This window comes from Myxocyprinus asiaticus, chromosome 42, assembly GCF_019703515.2.
Source record: "Myxocyprinus asiaticus isolate MX2 ecotype Aquarium Trade chromosome 42, UBuf_Myxa_2, whole genome shotgun sequence".
NCBI lineage: Eukaryota > Metazoa > Chordata > Actinopteri > Cypriniformes > Catostomidae > Myxocyprinus > Myxocyprinus asiaticus.
Genome location: NC_059385.1, coordinates 17,725,056 through 17,745,614, shown reverse-complemented (window position 1 = coordinate 17,745,614; position 20,559 = coordinate 17,725,056). Strand labels below are relative to the sequence as shown.

At 37.9% G+C, this 20,559-nt stretch overlaps 1 protein-coding gene across 1 annotated transcript in view; it reads left to right on the top strand.

Annotated features, from left to right (window-relative positions):
* The window catches only part of LOC127432841 (1,4-alpha-glucan-branching enzyme-like), a 261,140-nt gene extending 241,736 nt beyond the window's left edge, over positions 1-19,404 (top strand). Inside the window, exon 16 of the mRNA XM_051684290.1 lies at positions 18,122-19,404. Coding sequence (XP_051540250.1) covers positions 18,122-18,184 — 63 coding nt within the window. The 3' untranslated portion in view covers positions 18,185-19,404. The remainder of the gene's footprint in view (positions 1-18,121) is intronic.
* Positions 19,405-20,559: the final 1,155 nt, after the last annotated feature.

Sequence of the window (20,559 nt, the reverse complement as noted above, 5' to 3'; positions counted from 1 at the left end):
AACCAGTTCAGTAAACAAGTCCTTTTTCTGTAGTGTTGTCTAATTTATTTATTACTATGTTCAGCATTTGTCTAGTTGTTAATTTTACTACTTTGATTCATCCTCATATGTTCGAGAAATCTTCCTTACTTTTCGTTATGATTTTTTTCCGTCATGGTTTTATGTTTATGGGTGTTTAATAAATACTTACAGTTTTCCATATCAAAGTTGCACGTATACTTTCATGTTACCTTCCCTTTCTACATATATTTGTTAAATTGCTAGGGGTTCATAACATAAATTGGGGGCTCATTAGAGGTTTGCATGGGCCTTAAAATGAAACTTCACCCTACCCGGCCCGAACGATACCATCAGATTTTAAACCCGAAATCACTTGCTATCTAATTTGTTCTCCTAGCAAGTACTGTTACAATAGGCTGTATTTAATGGAAGCCTATAGGCAACATTCATAACACTACTGAAACATTAAACATACACAGTTTGAACAAGGCACAGCAGCTCCTCAGTACACTAGAGCAGAAGGGGGGAAGCATTGCCTTACCGTTTATGCGATGAAACTTCACTTGGTTCAGAACAATCTGGAATAAAATGAAACAATGCAACAGTTCCCCACCATGCAGCCTGAACTTGTTCAGAACGTTGAATCTTTGTGGCAACTGTGCTGAAAAATCTAGATGCAGCGCAAAGAATGAAACAGAGCGCAGGTGTCTAAACATGCGTTTTTTAAAATGTGAAGTTCTTTTTAACTTGACATGGTGTTTAAAATGTGCTGGTCCTGCGCGATACGCTGAAGACTCATTCTGAACCTGAAGTCCTACTTGAAAAACTGACCCGAACCCGGCCCGAAACCCGTCGGGTTCTTGGGTCCCATCAGGGTCGGGTTGCAGACCTCTAGGGCTCATCCGGGATGTCCATCTATTTATTGAGCAGCAATTAAGTCTGTTGATTGCATTATTGAGGCTTAATGTTTATGTTTTAAACAATCTCCGGGTAGGTAGAATAAACCAGCTGGGCTGTGTCTAGCGCCAGTCCTTCCTACGGTTTACTGATTTATTGTTTTTCTTTATTATTTTAGTTTGTTTTTGGAGGTATCCCAGGGGGGAGGTTCCTCTCAGTTGGTAACTGTCTGAAGACTAGAGAGGTTTCAGTTAGTTTTCGGATAGGTAGGATAGGTCCGTAGTTATTTAAAGTTGTTTTCATATTTTTGCTAATTTTGCAGTCACAGTTTACATGGTTATTGATAATGGCAACTTTTGATTTAAATGAGTTTTATAAATCAACCAAGTGTTGAGGTAATAGCAAACTGTAGGAAGGACGATTTGTTTATTATTGCCCAACATTATGAAATACCTGTCTCTAGAGCACTTCCTAAAAAGGACTTAAAGGCTTGCTTGCTGGCTGGTTTAATTAATAAAGAAATGTTACCGGTAACAGGTGGTGTTTCAGCAGAATCGGCGGTGTTGTCAGGATCTGTCTCTGATGAGGTGGAGCAATCTTCACCGCAGCATCCTGGATGTGATCCATTCACTCCACTTGCTAGTGAATGTGCGGAGGTAGGACCACCATTTTCCATGCCCAAGTTTGAGCCTTCAGCACTCTCTGCAAAGGTGTCACCAATGTCTCAGGTACACTTACGTTTAAAAGTGCAGTTAGCTCGGGTGCAGTTAGAGGCTCAAGATAGAGCTCAAGCACAAAAAGATGAAATGCAGCATCGACTTGAAGTATATCGCATTGATGCAGATACAAAAATTAGAATGAGGCAGTTAGAATTACAGCCAGGTCATGTAGATCTGGGGGATCCAAAAAAAACGTGTCCGTCAGGAGGTAGTCCTGAGTCTGGGGCTGCTATTGGGCTATCAAACCCCTCAGAAGTTTCAAGTGATTCAGTTGTTCCAGTATCCGTTTCCATGTCAGTATTGGCAGATTCTTTGAATGCTTCCTTTTAGTGTGGCAAAGAACATTGCAATAGTTCCATCTTTCCGTGAGAAAGAAGTCAACTGCTTTGAAGTGGCCAAGCGAGGCCATTTGAAGAGGCCATTAATGTTACAGTGTAAACTTACCAGAAAAGCGCAGGAGGTGTGTGCCTCTCTCTCTCTAGAAGAAAGTGTCCAGTGTGAAGCTGTTCAAAATGCAATTCTCCGTGCTTATGAATTGGTGCCTGAGCATTATAGACAGTGTTTTTGCACAACAAAAAAATTTGCCTCTCAAACATATGTCGAGTTTGCCCGGGAGAAGTGTATGGATTAAGGCATGTAAAATCATCGATTACACTTCCTTGTGTGAGCTCTTGCTCATTGAAGAGTTTAAGAATTGTGTTCCGGAATGTACTGTTTCAATTAACAAAAGGTAACTACTGTGCAACAGGCAGCCGTCCTTGCAGAAGAGTATGCATTAATGCTCAAAAACATATTTGTTAAGCATTCATTTGATTCTGGGTACACTTCTCAAAAAGAAAATTAATCTGGTTACCTTGATTCTAAAATGAGACCTACTCCTCTTAGTCCAAATTCTTGATAAGAGTGTGGCTGTTGTCATAAAGTTGGACATATTATTGCCGAATGTCGCAATTAAAAACAGAAACAAGAGCGGCAGGATTTTCCGTTAGCCCAACCTCGTTGGGTAAATTTAGTGAGAACCGTGTCCCCTCAGTTGTCCCTTACTCCTTCTATATCCCCTGATGAATGTTTCCAGCCTTTTGTATTTGATGGATTAGTGTCCTTGACAGGCAATGTTGAGGACCAGAAGGTTGTGAAAATTCTGCGTGACATGGAAGATTCTCAGTCTTTTATATTGTTTGACATTTTGCCTCTCTGTGCAGAGTCCACGTGGAATGCAAGCACTATTGTCCAGGGCATTGAAATGGGTTTTGTTCATGTTCCTCTTCATCGTGTCTGGGTGTCATCTGACTTGGTGTCCAGATGTTTTAATGTAGCGGCCTGTTCTAATTTTCCTGTTAAAGGTGTTGATTTTATAATGGGGAACGATATCGCCGGGGGTAAGGTAATGTCAACTTTGCATGATACTGATACTCCACAAATTGATCCGCAACCTGATGAACTTGCGCAAAAACTTCAAAATGTGTTTTCTGTCAGCACGGTCACTACGCGTGCACAAGCTAAGAGCAAGAGATAGGAAAATGACATAGTTTTAGGTGAGTCGGTTCTTGCAGATGTTTATGGGAAAGATATATTCCCTGAGCTTTCCGATGTCGATAAAACATCGCATGAATCACTTATTAATGCTCAGGAATGTGATCACACCTTAGAAAAATGTCACTCGAGCGCTAATACAGAGATACAGTAGCCGAGTAGTCATAGGTTTTATTACAACAGTGAAGTGTTGATGCGTAAATGGAATGCTCGTCGGTTGAATGATGATTGGAATGTGGTACATCAAATTGTGGTCCCTTCAAAATTTCATCAGCATGTTTTAGCTTTGGCACATGATTATCCTTGGTCTGGACATTTTGGTATAACCCAAACTTATAACAGGGTGCTTCAACATTTCTTTTGGCCGGGGTTAAAAGCTGATGTGTCTCAGCATTGTAAAACTTGTCATACCTGTCAAGTGGCCGGCAGACTGAATCAGGTGGTGCTGCCCACTCCTCTTCATCCTATACCATCCGTCGGTGAACCATTTGAGCATGTTATTGTTGATTGCATACTAAATCTGGTTGCCAGTACCTTCTGACAATAATGTGTGTTGCCACACGATTTCCAGAGGCAATATCGTTGCGAAAAATCTATGCTACGGTGATCACTAAAGCTTTAAAAAAAAAAAAATCACCACGTTTGGGCTACCAAAAATAGTTCAGACCGATCAAGGTTCAAATTTTGTCTAAAGTTTTTCGAAATGCACTGCAAGCCCTTGGTGTGTCGCATGTCCTGTCCAGCGCATACCATCCCGAATCACAGGGTATTAAATACTGGCATTAAAATCTGCGTTGCGAAAATATTGTCTAGAGACAGGGAATGATTGGGATGATGGGGTCCCGATGGTGTTATTTGTTCTTCGTGAGGCAAAACAGGAGTCCCTTGGTTTCAGCCCATCTGAATTAGTTTTTGGGCATAATGTACAGTGGCCTTTGAAAGTACTGAAGGATGAGTTTCTCTCTACAGGTCCGTCAGCAAAAACAAATGTGATTGACCTTGTTTTTCGTTCCCGTGAACATTTGTGTAGTGTTTATGCTGTCACAAAAGAAGCTCTCTCTCTTTCTCAAGATAAAATGATGCGCTACTTTGATAAATGGGTGATTGCGTGTAAATTCATGCCGGGGGAAAAGGTTTTGGTGTTGCTTCCTTCATCTGGTGCTGCTCTTGCTGCATGTTTCTCTGGACTGTACGTGGTTAAGAGTAAGTTGAGTGACACTGATTATATAATTTATTCCCCAGAGCGAAGATGAAAGATGCATTTATGTCATGTAAATATGCATAAATGTATCTCTGCTGTACTGCAGAAACTGATGAGCTGAGTAAACTTTTTGAATCTAGTCAACTCAAAAAGACAGGGGTAGTGCGAGTGTCTTTAGTTTCCAATCCCTCGATCGCTGAGGAATGTGACAATGGTTTGGAAGTGCATACGGAAATGTTTAATGGTGGACATCTGAAAAATTCGGAAATCCTGGAATCCTTACTGCCTCATTTATCTTACCTGCCTGTTGATCAAACACGGGATGTAATCGAGTTGGTAGAAAGCTACCCTAATTTGTTTAATGATGTTCCTTCCTGTACCACCGTTATTCAACATGACATCGATGTGAGTAGTGCATCTCCAATTCAACAGCATGCGTATTGTTGTTCGGTAGGTAAGAGAGAAACAATGAGGAAAGAGAGAGAATTTATGTTACAGAATGGCTTTGCTAAACCGAGTCAGAGCCCATGGGTGTTTTTTCCGTCATGGTTTTCTTATGATTATGGGTGTTTAATAAATACTTATTGTTTTCCATATCAAAGTTGCATGTATCCTTTTTAACTTACCTTCCCCTTCTAAGTATATATTTTAAATTGCTAGGGGTTTGTAATAAGCAGTCCGTTTCATTTGTTCCGTAGAATGCAAATGCACAAGAACTGTTAACGGAGCCATATGTTACGAAAATCATCCATATGTTATGAAAATCATCTTGTTCCGATATTTTTTTACCAGTGGAACCAGTTCTAATTACGGTATCGGTTCTCGATCCTAGTTCCAACACTCTCACTCTCAAATAGTCGAATGCAGATACAGTAAGAGTAAAACGTTGCGCTCTTAAAAGTTGTTCATTCCTTCTTCCTCCTTTCCTTTCTCTGTTTCCGTCTTTGTCTTTCTCACTCTGAAGAATGGGCAAATGAAGGTTTCTTAATGAGCAGCAGAATTTGAATAATTACAGCCCTTATATGTTTTCTTGATGAGATCCTTGCAACTCATGACAGGCCACGAAGCTCATCTGATGATTCTTGAAGAAAAGAACAGAGGAGAAATACAGAAGAGTGAAGCACCGTGATCAAAGAAGCAAAAAAGCTCCCTTTTATATTTCTCTGTCTAAAGCAATTTGAATCTTCCATATTCAGCTACACTGTACAGATAATAAGGATGGGGAATGGAATGCAAGGGAAAAAAAATTCATACTAATTTATAACCTTCCCTCCGACCCATATTCTTGGAGTCCAAATGGCCAGGTTGAGCGAGAGAATGACAGCTCTTGGAAGGACACCTTGTTATTGGACATGTTCGTGGTGGAATGACTCGCTTTACAGGTCATCGCATTTTTTATGGGTCTAGTGACTTAGTAACCTCTCATTCCAAGTGAGGAAATGGTCTTCATTAGCAGGAGGAGCAACTCTGGTGTAAGATATATCGAGCAGTGAGGAACAAAGTGAACAGAAAGAGAGAAACCATTAAGGATCCTCGGGAAATTGTCTAGGAGACTCAAGGGTACAAATGGATCTCCTCACTCTGTCTGTTTTATACCCATATAAAATATTGATCAGAGTGTTTAAATATATTATCTACCCAAAGGCATTGCTCACCTTTTGAAAGAGAGGCACTGCAAGCCACATAAACCTTCAGTCTGGGTGGTAGAAGCATTGAACGTGGAGGGGATGCCAGATTGTTCATAATCAACTTTCTTCCTCTTCTTTGCAAAAGCAAGAAGTGAAAAAGTTTTTCTTAATGCATGAAATGAGCAATCTTTGTGCATCTGGTTCACAGAGTTCATATTTACCCACAAGCAGAGTTCAGTAGGTCTGTCCAAAGTACCCCTTGGGGCAATTTTGGGTAAGGCCCATGGCTTGGAACCTGACTGCTGTAATCAAAAGAAGTCTAGGGACCTTTAAACCTTCATCCTTCCAGCATTGTGCTCATATCCCTAGGGGCCTTACCTGAGATTAAACCAGAAACACCCCTGCTGCTCAGAGCCATCCTAAAGAAAATAATACTTTCTGAGTTACTGTAAGTTGAAGAGCTGAAGTTTGCATCAAAATGTGCAAAAACAGCAACAAGAAAAGACAGACAGATAGATAGATAGATAGATAGATAGATAGATAGATAGATAGATAGATAGATAGATAGGCAGTTGCATGCAAGTTCTGAGTGGTATCCTGGGTGTTGCTAGGCGATGACCAAATTAGACACTATTAGACCTTATCAGACCACATTAGACCACATTTGATCTCATGAAACCCCATCAGATCCCCTAAAGACCACTTCAGACCCCTTAGAAACCACCTTATTAGATCCCATCAGACCACATTAGTTCATATCAGACTGATGTTAGACCCCATTAAACCTGACTGGATGCTAGGCATCACTAGGGTGTTCTGGGTGGTTGCTATCGTATTCCACCTGGTTTCTAGGCATTTCTAAAGTGTTCTGGCCGGTTGCAAGGCTGTTCTGGCTTAAAACCAATCATTGCTAGGGTATTCTGGTTGGTTGCTAGAGTGTTTTGGCTGGTTGCTTGGCATTTCTAGGCTGTTGTAGCTATTGTTTGGTGTTGCTAGGGTGTTCTGGCTTGTTGCTTGGGGTTGATGGGGTCTTCTGGTTTGTGGATAGGCATTGCTAGGGTGTTCCGACTGGTCACTAGGTGTTTCTAGGGTGTTCTAGCTGGTTACTTGGCTCTGCTGTGGGATGGACAGACAAACTGTGACAGTATTTTGACTTTTTAAAGCCAACACAACAGCAAGTTTAATAGAGCTGTCATGGTCATGTCCACCTGCAATAACTATTCAGCATGGACTAGCATAGAGCACTTACTTGTGTGAAGTCAAGACTGTGCGTGTTACACAATAAATCAGCTGGGGCGCTTTCAGAAAGTGGCAGGGAAGCTGGAAGTGTTGTTGAATGGAAAAAAGCAAGTTATTATTAGACAGTTGTTTTTAGCTGAAAATGATGTTATACAGTCAACAGGACTTAACCTTACTGTGTACCCTAACTCAATGGGAGATGGCACTTACCAGTAACTCAGCTGAATGAGGCTGGTAGCAAAATTATGATTTCCTGTATGATCATGTTGACCAGTCAGCTAAGGGGCCGTTTACACGACAATGTTTTCAACTAAAAACGGAAAACGTTTTATGCATTTTGGCTGTTCGTTTACACGACAACGGCATTTTGGGGCCTGAAAACGGGTTTCAAAATGCACGTTTTTGAAAACGATGCCATTATCATGTCCGTGTAAACATACAAAAACATGAATTTGTGAAAACGATGACGTCATGCGCACGTGTATTACATGTTATATAAAGAATGATAGATTGATAGGCATCATTTTGAGATGTATAATTATCAATATGAACACTGGTGTCTGTGCAAATAACAATAATCAACAGTTTATTCATTTGGAGTGTTTTGTATGGAGTGTGAACATAGGCAGAACCTGCAATTTGAAAATCTTGAAATTAATGTATGGATTCAGATGGGAAAAAATGTATTTGTATTTTAAATGTTATTTATTTATTTATTTACCCTGCAATTCATTCACCCACCGCTTATGTATATAGCCTATAGACAGAGATGTGATGCCATGTACAGTATTCAATAATATACTTTGAATTTGAAAACATGAGGCAGTGAAAATGCATGTTAGATCCAGTGTACACAAGACCTCTCTCTCCATCAGAAGATATCCATATATCAGAGTTCTGTCTGATATCCAAAACCAGTCAACATCAACAGCTTGTTATAACTAACTCTCCTACCAGCCCAAGAGTCAGCAGGGGGAATACAGAAGAAGGCAGGAGACGAAGCGATGGTAAAAATGAGCAGAATTTATTTAATAATCTTGAGAGTTCAGTCTATAGGCATGCGCGCAAGTACTTCAAAACAACGCACGAGACATTCAAAAGTACAATGGCGGACTACAGGACTGTGTTTGTGCTGCTCAAGATTTTGAGTTCATTGACGCTTCTCCAGCAAAGTAAATTGTAGTAATAAAGCAACCTCATCGTCTGTCCAGACAAAATTGCTCGATGCTTTTGCCATCTTCATTGTTTGTATTCACCGCTCTGTGGAAGAATGCTTATGTGCGCAGGCACATAGTGTTTCTTTACAAAGTGACATCGCCAACTACTGGCCTGGCATGCATAATACAGCGTTTTTAGTCGTTTTCGCAGATCCATGTGAACGGAGATCGTTTTGACAACGTTGTCGTCTGTATGCGAAACTTTACAAAAACGCAAAGCAAAAACTTTTCCGTTTTTTAGTACATCGTTGTCATGAAACTGTACCCTAAATTAGCTTCACATGCAAGGCTAATCTTAATTATCCATTTCACTACAAAGACTATTTCAATCAGGACCACATCCGGCAAATGAATAAAACATTTTTTTAAATTTTCTTTTTACTTAGATAGTTGAAGTATCTTTGTGTTGGGGGGATGGTTCTGTTCTGGGCAAACTCCCCATGGATGAGCAGGGAGAGCAGCGAATAACCAAAAATGTTTTGTTGTCGAATTGTCGTTTGATCTCATTTAACATAACATGAGATCATATGAAATTCTAATGATGATGCACGAGAGGAGCACTTCAGCTCATGTGCATGATAGAGGAGAGGAAGAAAACACAGCTCACAGTCCAGACGCACTCCAGACTTTCCAAACAGCTCAAAGGTGCACTCAGTAATTTTACTGCAGAAGAAGTGTTATTGGAGAATGTTGAATATAATATTAATAATTAAATATAATTAAATATCTAAAATTCCTTAAAACAAAATACATTTACCTGAGAAGCAACATATAAGATATCTAGACTTGCTTTAAGAGAATATGTATTGAATATAAATGTATTTGATCTTTACTGCACTGGTAGAAGTATAAACAAGTGAAATAAATACACTAAGATTCAAGATACATATCTCATATGTTGCTTCTCAAGTAAATGTATCTGATTTTAAGATATTTTTAATGTAAAACAAGACAAAAACACTTGATGATAAAATTATTGTTATAATTATTATTATTATTGTAATTCATTTTTGAATGAATTAAACTTTATAAAAATCCTTAAGTATTTTATTTTATTTTTTCCTGTAATTCAGGGAATGTCATTTAGAGGTATTTTTTAAACATGTTTAATACAACCTTTTATCCCTAGGCACAAGCTAAATTGTTGGTTAAGTGCTAATTAATAATTGTTGCAATAATAGCCCGAATAGTCTAATAATCCTTCTAATAATCGTTAGATTAGTCGATTATCAAAATAATCATTAGTTGCAGCCCTACTGGTAGAACAACATGGTACAATTGATCATTGCATAGTACAGATTAGATGGACACTTGATAGAACTCCATACTATATAACAAGTTGGTAAATCAAGAAGCCTCAAACAAATTCAAGATAGACTTACAATTGTCATATTAAAATTAGGAAGAACGCAGAACATATGTTGAGATAACTTAATTCAGAATTTTCATACAAGAGGTGGAGCTGGGGATGGAGGAGTGTGTTAAGTGCAGCTTGCATCCATGCAATGGAAAGGCAACTGAGAGACTGAATAAATGGAGGACTTAAATAGAACCGCTCTGATAAGCATCTGAATTGTATTTTTAGATGTCATGGTCAGCTGAGCATCAGCTGATTACAAGTTTGACTCATGTGACCTGCCTGAACTAACACTACACTTGATGTTGGTCAAATTTTGCTGGTGAACTGGTGTCACTAGACTGACCAACTAGCTAGACAAGCACCAAATTAACTTGGTTTAAAGTTGATATAAAATCTAAATTGACCCTATTTACTTTACTAACACACATTCCTGATCTTATTGTGAATGATTCATCAGTGCACATTATTCCAAGAAAATTTTTTTGGCTTTGTAATCTTTCATCAAAATGTAGTAACTGGCTCCATCTGCAAAACTGCTTTCCTTTATGGCTGATGTCACCAAGCCCTCTTATTTTTCAATCCTTCCCTTCCAACATATACATACGTTTTCATGTACAACTTCTCATGATCCATTCAATTACCATTTGTGGCAGACAAGCCTCTCGTTCATCAGTAAACACTTTAATTACAACTTAAAACACTAAACTGGAACATAACAACATGACGACACACACAGAATCTCTCTCTCTCTCTCTCTCTCTCTCTCTCTCTCTCTCTCCAGCACTCCCGACTCCTCTTATCTCTCTCCCGCCGATTGGGCCGCTCAGCACCAGGTGCGCACACTCACAGCCCGGCCACGCCCTCCTCCTCGTCACACCGTTGTATAAAATCAAGTGCTGCTGTACATGTTTTTCTGGTTGAATATTCTGTTTTGCTATGTGACATTCTGGAAGTTTCATGTGGACTTTATCATTAACCTTAGTAAATAGGAGTCAGGAACTAACAATTAACAATATGTTTGAACCATTTAATAATCTTTGTTAATGTTGATTTTAAACTTTTAAAAAACTTTTAACCTTAAAAAAAAAATGATTGGTGTTGAAATTAACATTAACTAGGATTAATAAGTGTCGTAAATTTGTTGTTCATTGTTAGTTCATGTTAGCTGTTATCAGTATTTGCGAATACAACCTTATTGTAAAGTGTTACCAATTCAACTAATGCATTTCTCGAAAACAACTTGCTGTATATTTTTGAAGAAATGTGTAAGGTTTTACGATAAGCATGCTTTCATTGAAGTATTATATGCTGTACAAGCCATAATTTACCCACAAAACAAGCTCACTGACAGTGTCTTGAACCAGTATAGCTAGGAAGGTTCCTGAGAGAGCACCATCACTTGTGTCTGCAGATGCAAAGCAGACTGTCCTCAGTATTTTGGAACTATAGACTGGGAATGGCTGTAACTCATCACTGTTCTGCTGTGTCTCCCTGTATTAGCATGAGCCCTGACTCAGCAGCCTTTAATGAGTCACATCGCTGCCTTTACATTTCCAATATTACTGCTCCGCTTTTGCTGAGCTTTTGCTCTGCTTTTCTTGCTTTTAAGCCTGTGGCACTAAATCAAGGTTTGAATAAAAATACACTGATCTAATTTTTAATAAATTAGACAAAAGAAATGATGTGAGAAGTGTAACTATAAATTATCTTATTACATCCTAACTTAATTTTTAAAAAGAGGCAATTATAGATAAATTTAACCATGAAAAAAGCTGAATTTTCTACTTCACTCCAACTCTATTAAGGAATTAATAATTCTTTTCCTATGTGATATCTTTCCCAAGGAGAGGAAAATAATGTGTAAAGAGGCATTTAAGGACAACCTAATAAGCCAAAACTTTTATTATCAGCTTAGATCTCCTTGTTGATGGAGCAGGGCCAGTTTTACCAAGAGGTCGCCCTTCCTGCTCTACTTCCTCCTGGGCCACTGTACCTGAAGATTGCATTTTTGTTTTAAATGTCAGTGATGGATTAGCCAGCTGGTCAGGGGTCACTGGTGGCCATGTAGTTTGTAATGACCTGAGTTGCGTGATTACCATTGAGGATGAGCCGACTGAAAGATGGTTATGCCAGGAATCAATGAGCCTGTTAATACCGTTTTGGCTCAAAGTGCCTTTTAAGAGATCCGACTAATCGCAGCAGGCATTTTAATTGAGCAAGACATTAACGCCGGTGTAACTCAGACGGTGATCTGATAAAAACGTGTTCAAAAGACATGCAACCCCGCTGATCTGTCTGTCACTGTGGCCAGAGCGCAAGATGGAGAAATGGATTGAAAAACGATTTTTTCCTGTCCACTGCTGGTCTGTATTTTTGTCTTGTTTTCCAGTAAAAATATCTAAACATCCTTAAAACATTATACTTTTACTCAAGGAAAAATTGCATAAGATGACAAGTCTTAAGGGAAAAATAAGAAAAAACTGTTTGCCAATGGGGTAAGAAAAATAAAAGAATATTCTGGGTTCAATACAAGTTAAGCTCAAACAACAGCATTTGTGGCATAATGTTGATTAGCACAAAAAGTTATTTCGACTCATCACTACTTACAACCTCGCTGTAACCCAGATTTTTGCTTGGTTAAAAGAAAAGGAGGGACGAGACAAAATTAATTTTTGTGGTAATCAACTATATGTCACAAATGCTGTTGATTTAGCTTAACTTGTATTGAACCTGGAATATTCCTTTAATTCAGGGGTGTCAAACACATTTTGGGTCAGGGCCTGATTGGACATATTCATTCAGCCCCTCTGAATAATTCAGTAAGTTCATTTACTGAAGGATTCATCAAACTGATTCAAAACAATAACTCGTGAGCTGGTGAATCACTGTTTTAAAAGTACTGGCTCATAAGAGTAATTTAGTCATGAATCGGACTAAACCAGTCACTGTGTTTTTTGTTGAGTACAGCCAGCGTACACAACGCAACAGAAAGGCGCGCTGTTTTGTTGTTATTTCATGGTGCATGCTTTTTTATGTCACCACATTCAATTCAGACTGCAATCTCATAACTTGAGTAAAATATAATTTCTTTAGTGACGCTGGTAGTTCAGCAGTGGAGCAAAGGAAAATTGGAGCAGGAAAATAGAAAGATGCTGTTTTCATAGCTAAAACTGGGGTAAAAATATACGACATTTTTTTGCCCACCAGCCACAGTGGCTGTGAATGTGAATGAAATTTACCAGCCACTTAGATTTTTTTTTTTACCAGCTCCTTTGGTTATTCATAAAGGTGTTAACACCACTTCTGAAGCTGTAGTGAATTATGATGACACAGGTGACATTTCATTAATGTTGCTGCATGTCATTAGCTTTGTTTGGTTAGTGTGTTGTCGTAAAGTACAGGTACTTCGGTACCAAGTTGATACTAAAATAAAAAAGATGTAACGATGTAAAAGATGTTTCTGCAGAACCAGTAGTACCAAGCATGGACTCTGTCCGGTACCAGCGAGCAGTATGACTGACACACGTCATCTTTAAAATGCTCACAGGCTTATTTTTAACGCATGCTCTGTTACTCCTTGTACACACTGAAATGGACAATTAATCAAATTAAAATCGTGACATGTCCTAGTATGATTTATTAAACTGCTAATAGCTGCAATCTTACTGTGGATGAGCTGCGAACTTTAAATACATCCGACCGCTCTTCCACTAGAAACTCCACATATATTGAGAATCATTCACATTGTACGAGATGACAGAGCAGAGCACTTATCCATTGTTAACCATGCAGCACATGTAAAATATATATTTATATAATTAAAATCACAGCATTTGCGCTTTAATCTCTGCTCAGCTTTATTTGTATCTCATTTAAAACAACAGAGTTGACCAAAGTGCTTCACAGTAATAAAATTTAAAACATAACATTTCAAAATTACCACATACACAAACACTAGTAATCTAAAATACAAACACTCCAAAACTGTGTCCTACATTTCATTTGTCAGACTCAAAGGCCAGCATAAAGAGATGAGATTTCATACATTCAGTTATCACACTGGGCCCAGTTGCCAACTGTTAATCAGGAAAAGTGAAGCTTCTGGCAAAAAACACACGTCATAATAAAAGCACGATTCAAAATAAAATCTAGATGCCTGAAATTGAAGAAATGGAATAAAAATATACTACAACTGTATAGTAAAATGTAATATTCACTGTAATAATAATAATTAATCAAACTATCACAAGCAAGACAGCTGCTGAATAAAAGTTTGGCATGTTAAAGTTCTGTTTTCATTTGTTAAAAGTTTTAAAATGATTAGACACCATTTTGACGATGAAATTTAACTTTACGCATTAAACTATAATTATTAAAATAATTAGTAAATAATTAAAAATAACTAAACTGGTGTGTTCAGTATCGCATTATCATATTAGCATATTTTTGCTGTGTTATCGAAATTGGTATCGAGAACCGTGAAATTTCAGTGGTATCTGTACCAACTACGACATTTTGGTACTGTGACAACACTATATGGTTATGTATTCAGGCACAAATGTTTGGAATTAAGCAATGTTGCATTCACAATGCGTGTAAATGCAAACTGCTCCATGGAAATCAAGCAAACTAAACTTAGAGCACCTCCTGGGATGGTCTGAAATAATTTGCAGCATTCTTATGGATGACACTGTTCTTGCAGTTGCAAACTATTTTCAGATTACTGAAACAGTGAGTATTCTGCATGTGCGTGTTGCATGAGAAGCGCTGCGCTTATGGGCAGCAGAGTGCCTCTGAATACACAGTGAATCAGATACGCCCATCAACGGCTTTGTTCTTTTATCTGTTCTTCAAAATATAATCAAGTGTGTTTCTTCAAACGCATGTTTTTGTGTCTGACAGCATTTCTTATCACATGTCACTCCAAGATTTTTATAAGTCACCTGCCACAAAAATAACCCACCACTGCGCATAAAATATCCACATTTGGCGGGTTGGTGGGTGCTAATTTTACTCTGAACAAAAGGAAAAATCAGAATATACTAATTTCATTAACCAGAGGTTACATCAAAAATACACACACAATTAGTTGAAGGGAATCAAGCAATAGTATTTATAAGAAAAAGAGAGAACCACTCGCTCTTTGGCTGGAGCTTTAGCCTCAATAAACCATCTGAAATTGAACATAAACGGCAAGGAACTGAAACCTACTTAAAATGAGTAATAGTTCAATGGGTCGGAAACAATGCAACAAGTTAAATACAAGTTATTAAATCTAATATTTATCCTTGGACCTGTCCATGTTGTCATTATTTCTATGAGAGAAACTTTACTGTGGGAACGTGTGGTCATGGAACTTGTGTCACCCTCAGACATGTGTGGCGTTTGCTGATACGCGTGACTCTGTGAGCGCTGAATGTCCCGCGTAATTAAAATAAATTTCACTGATCATGCAAGCTATAACATTGCTACATGCAGCACCACAAATTTTAATGTTTATCTGTTCTGCTGTTGCTAATATAATAATAGTATGAATACGTACATCTTACCCAAGTTACAGGCTAAATCAACATGAATGTTTTCAAACATTATTAATTTTTTTCCACAAATCATCCTGTGGGCCAGAGATGGCTGCTTGGCGGGCTGTATGTTTGACATCCCTGCTTTAATTTAACAGGAACATTTTATGAGGTTTATGTATAAAATGACTTAACTATCTAATATAATTTTGATTCTCTAGAAAATGTATCTTGTTTTAAAGATGTTTAGATAATTGTACTGTTAAAAACAAGATGCAATTCCTAAAAATTACATTTTGCTGGGCAGAGTAAACCATACTTTGCCATTCACAATTGTAACCATGACTGTTGTGTCTCAAGCTTTTTAAAGTGAAAGTTTCAGCACTCTCATCTTTTAGTAAATCAGCAATGTCAGAATAAATGTGGCTGTTCTGCTAACATCAACTCTGAAATCATAATGTTCTCTTCTCTTTTTCTCAGTTTCCTACCCATAATTACATAAACAGACTTCTATACACCAATCATGTCATATCACATCTTACATTGGATAGTGATTTTATCTGTTGGTTTTATCCATCTTATTATGTTGTAGTTTTATTCAACAAAATGAAATTTGGCCTTGGGACATTCCCAGAACCAAAACTTAGATGTGAGTGCTCATTTGTGGAAAGATTACGGTGCACTCTTTAGTATAAAATTCAGTAGATATTAGTAGGATTGGAGCTTCATGTAGAGTTTAGTGTTTATCAGAACAAAAGACTCCACTCCGTTGAGCTAATGTTTCCTGTTTCCGAACTCCAGCAGTGACATCAAGTGGTCAGGAGGAGAACTGCACATGTATTGGGCTTTGGGGAGATGGGAGAGGATGCCTTGCTGAAATTAACTTTAGTGACTCAAAAATCAATAGATCTTGTTGGGTCTGTTTCATAATGGAACCTGATGTAAATCTCAGAGAAGCATGATGCTGAATTCCACCTAATAAAATCCTTTAGAGTCTGGCTTTTACAGTAATTTAGATTAATATAAACATATACAGTAGTGGCACAAAAAGTATATGGATATTTAAGCCAGACTTAAACATGAATAAATTGCAACATTGAAACAAACAGCATTCACATTTTTGCAATTACTTTTGACCAATTGGTATCAAGGTGATGTTTAGTTGATGGATGAAGTCAGTTCCTTTCAAGTTCACACAGATGTCTTAGCATATCATATTAACTATGGACATGTTCCTCTAAGTTTGACAACCAGAAATACTTTTTTTTTTACTTAATTCTGAAGAGTATTTCCATTGTTTTATCATTTAAAATGTTGTGCATCTTTAATGTTAATATGTAATGTTTAATTCTTGGTTTGATATTTTGTTTTCTAATGCAATTAAATTCATACATTTTTTAAGTATGCCACTGTGGTCAAATTATATTCCACAAGTGGTTACAAGCTCTGTGTTATTATATCTAAATAAATAAAGCTCATTGAAAACACTCAGGATAGATAACAAATCACTCCAGTACATGGGTCCACACACACTCAATCTTATTTCCAGAGGCTTCAAGAGAATCAAACTGAAGGTTCCTGTGTCAAAACAGTGATTGTCAGTTTGTAGTCAAGGCAGTTTATATGAGCTCTTCTTCTCGTTCATGCTGGGCACTCAGGTCCTGTTCCAGCAGGTGAGAGCAGGCCCAGTTAATAAACCTCACGTCTACTCCCTGTGGAAATCAACTAGAACCTGGCTACAAGAATGACTTCGTTTCCTCTCCCTACACACAATGTTTTATTCATGAGAATTTTCTCTAGATATATTCTCTACTTTCCTCTTTTTCCTCTGAGAGAAACAAGTCTTTCTTGTACGCATGTAGACTGCCGGACCCAATCACTTCTCATTTCCCAGTGGACTGATCCCAGGCCTGTGTAGTCTTTATGTTCTGCTATATGAAGTGGAGTCAAAGAACAGTGATTTCACTAATAAAATACTGTAATGTGTGTTGCTCCCAGGTTACATAAAGAATTGTTTCCACTCAGCAGATTAGAGCTGCTTTTTAAGAGTGCAATAACTTGCTCTCAAGCTTTTCTCCCAAGAGTAATGTTGTTTTTCCTTTTTTTTAAGCTGGGTAGGTAGGGCCATGTGATTTTATATATATATATATATATATATATATATATATATATATATATATATATATATATATATATATATATATGGTGAGTTTACTAGGGCAGGCAGCAGTGATGTTTTTGTTCACCTTGGCTTTCTACAGCTATGTACGATAGCATTGTTTTTTATAGTTCAAATCTTCTCAAGATTTTAAAAGAGTAGTTCACCCAAAAAAATAATAATTCTATCATTATTTACTCCAAACCAGACTTCTTCTGTGGAACACAAATTGAGATTTATTGCAGAATTTCCAAGCTTTCTCTTTTCCATATGGCAAAAGCATACAGTGGCCAGGGGGCTTTCAAGCTCCAAAGAGATCTCCAGAAAATGCACCATAAAAGTAAATATGGAACGTCAAGAGGCAGGTTATGGCAGCTTGATATTAATATCTCGCAATCCATTGCGACAAGATTTGTTAAAATTGCACTTAGTTCTATTTGCTTTCAGAAACCAGCTCCAGGTGGTGAGTAGTTCAGTGTGTGTGTTACCATGTCGTTTCTTTTGCAACAAAAAAAAGAAAAAAAAAAGAAATATATATATATATATTCTGTTTGCACAGTTCTGACATGAAATAACTTAAGTCCATCAAGGCCAAGTTTTTAAGACTTTAAATGTATAGCGTGAATGAAGATTTTCTCTTTCTCTTTAAGATCTACATTCCCTGCAGAACAGCCCTGATTCTGGCAAATGAGGATATTGATTACAGAAACTGAAGACAAATTAATGGAGCTGAATGTTGTATTGGATGGATCTCTTAAGTCTCTGCATCCATACACCAACATGCATAGATATTGTCCTATGATGTAGGCCCATAGTTTTAATCTCCATTTGAATATTGTAGGCATCAATTGTGCAGGTTAGAATAATTAAAAAAAAAAAATTTGTTTAAAATTTTCGTCTAGTCTAGTCTTGTCAAGTGTAGCCTAGTCTAGTCTTTTGTTTTGTTTTGTTTTGTTTTGTTCTACTTCGCGTCTTGACTTGTGTTGTTTCTTATCTTGTTTTGTTTTGTTCTGCTCCACTCCATGTTTTGTTTTGTTTCATTCTGCTCCGCTCCTTGTTTTGTCTTGTCTTCTGTTCTGTTTTGTTCCACTCTGCTCTCCTCTGCTCCTTGTTTTGTTCCATCCCCATTCCATTCCATTCCATTTTTTTTTTTTTACATTAGTTAATTCATTAGGTATCAAGAACCAATACTGAACTTTATTTTTTTGTACAGCATTTATTAATCTTAATTAATGCTATATTATAAGTATACTATTGTTCATTATTGGTTTATGTTAGTTCATATTGCATTAACCAATATATACATCTTTTAATATTATAATGTATAAGAAAATGTAGAAATAACATAACATTAACAGTAAGTAATATTAATGAATGCTGCAAAATTATTGTTCATTGTTATTCTATGTTAACTACAGTGCTACCATGTCAATGTACAGTATAAAACCTTATTGTTAATTGTTACTTATATATATATATATATATATATATGTATATAATTTGACAAGAGGGAGAAGCAATCAATAATTTTGTTCACCCTGAAGGTTATAACATTTTTAAATGTTTCAGTTGTATCACAAAAGTACTGAGAGCCTTTAATGTTTTGTTCTGAGCATTCATTGTTTATGCAGAACATTCATGCATTGTGCTGATTGCATATTGCTTGTATTATGACATCATCAAGGTAATGTCTTTTTCTGTGTCTCTGTTCATCCGGCTCTCCCTCTCTCTCTTCCACATAAACTTATCCTGTCTTCACTTAGCCTTAAATGCCTCCATTCTATGATCCTGATTTAGTGGGCCATTAAAAACTTTTACAGCACTGGGTGACATCATGGTCCAATTAGATGTGTTAGGAAGAATGAATCTCCTGGGCACTGGGAATCTAGTGTCCTCTCTAGGGAAGAAGTATTCTGTTGTATTCGATCCCATGGAAGTGAGGTCTTAGCAGCAACTCTGACAGAACAGCTGACCAAATTCCCGTCTAATTACTCTAATTAACACTTTTTTTCTTTAATGCATTTAATTAAATTGCTTCAGTTTTATCTGTCGCAGCACTTTAATTTTGCCAGAGCCTTCAGCCCAAGCTTTTAAACACTAATAAGACAGTATATCAATATTGAAGACATTCTTGCCCTTATAGTGGAGTTTATTGTCTACCACAAACAGCCATAAGGGCGGTCAAATAAGCATTTCAAAGTTGTGTGTGTGAGAGTGTGTACATTCAGGTGTGAGTCAGTAAGGACCCAAGGGTCATGTTATAAGCTATGACATGTATTTCCTTGTAGTTGTTACAACGTCCTTAAGCTGTTTTAACTGTACTGTATACACCAATTAGCCACAACATTAAAACCACCTGCCTAATATCGTGTAGGTCCACCTTGTGCCGCCAAAAAAGCTCTGACCTACCCATGAGAGACCCATGGACTCCATAAGATCTCTGAAGGTGTCCTGTGGTATCTGGCACCAAGATGTTAGCAGCAGATCCTTTAAGTCCTGTAAGTTGCAAGGTGGGTCCTATATGGATCGGACTTGTTGGTCCATTACATCCCATAGATGCTCAATCGGATTGAGATTTGGGGAATTTGGAGGCCAAGTCAACACCTTGAACTCTTTGTCACGTCCCTTAAACCATTCCTGAACAATTTTTGCAGTATGGCAGGACGCATTATCCTGCTGAAAGAGGCCACTGCCATCAGGGAATACCATTGCCATGAAGGGGTGTATGTGGTCTGCAACAATCTTTAGGTAGGTGGTACGTGTCAAAGTAACATCCACATGAATGCCAGGACCCAAGGTTTCCCAGCAGAACATTGCCCAGAGCATCACACTGCCTCCGCTGGCCTGCCTTCTTCCCATGGTGCATCCTGCTGCCACCTCTTCCCCAGGTAAACGATGAACATGCACCCAGCCGTCTACATGATCTAAAAGAAAACGTGATTCATCAGACCAGGCCACCTTCTTTAATTGCTCCATGGTCCAGTTCTGATGCTCACGTGCCCATTGTAGGTGCTTTCGGCGATGGACAGGGGTCAGCATGGGCACTCTGAGTGGTCTGCGGCTACGCAGCCACATACACAGCAAGCTG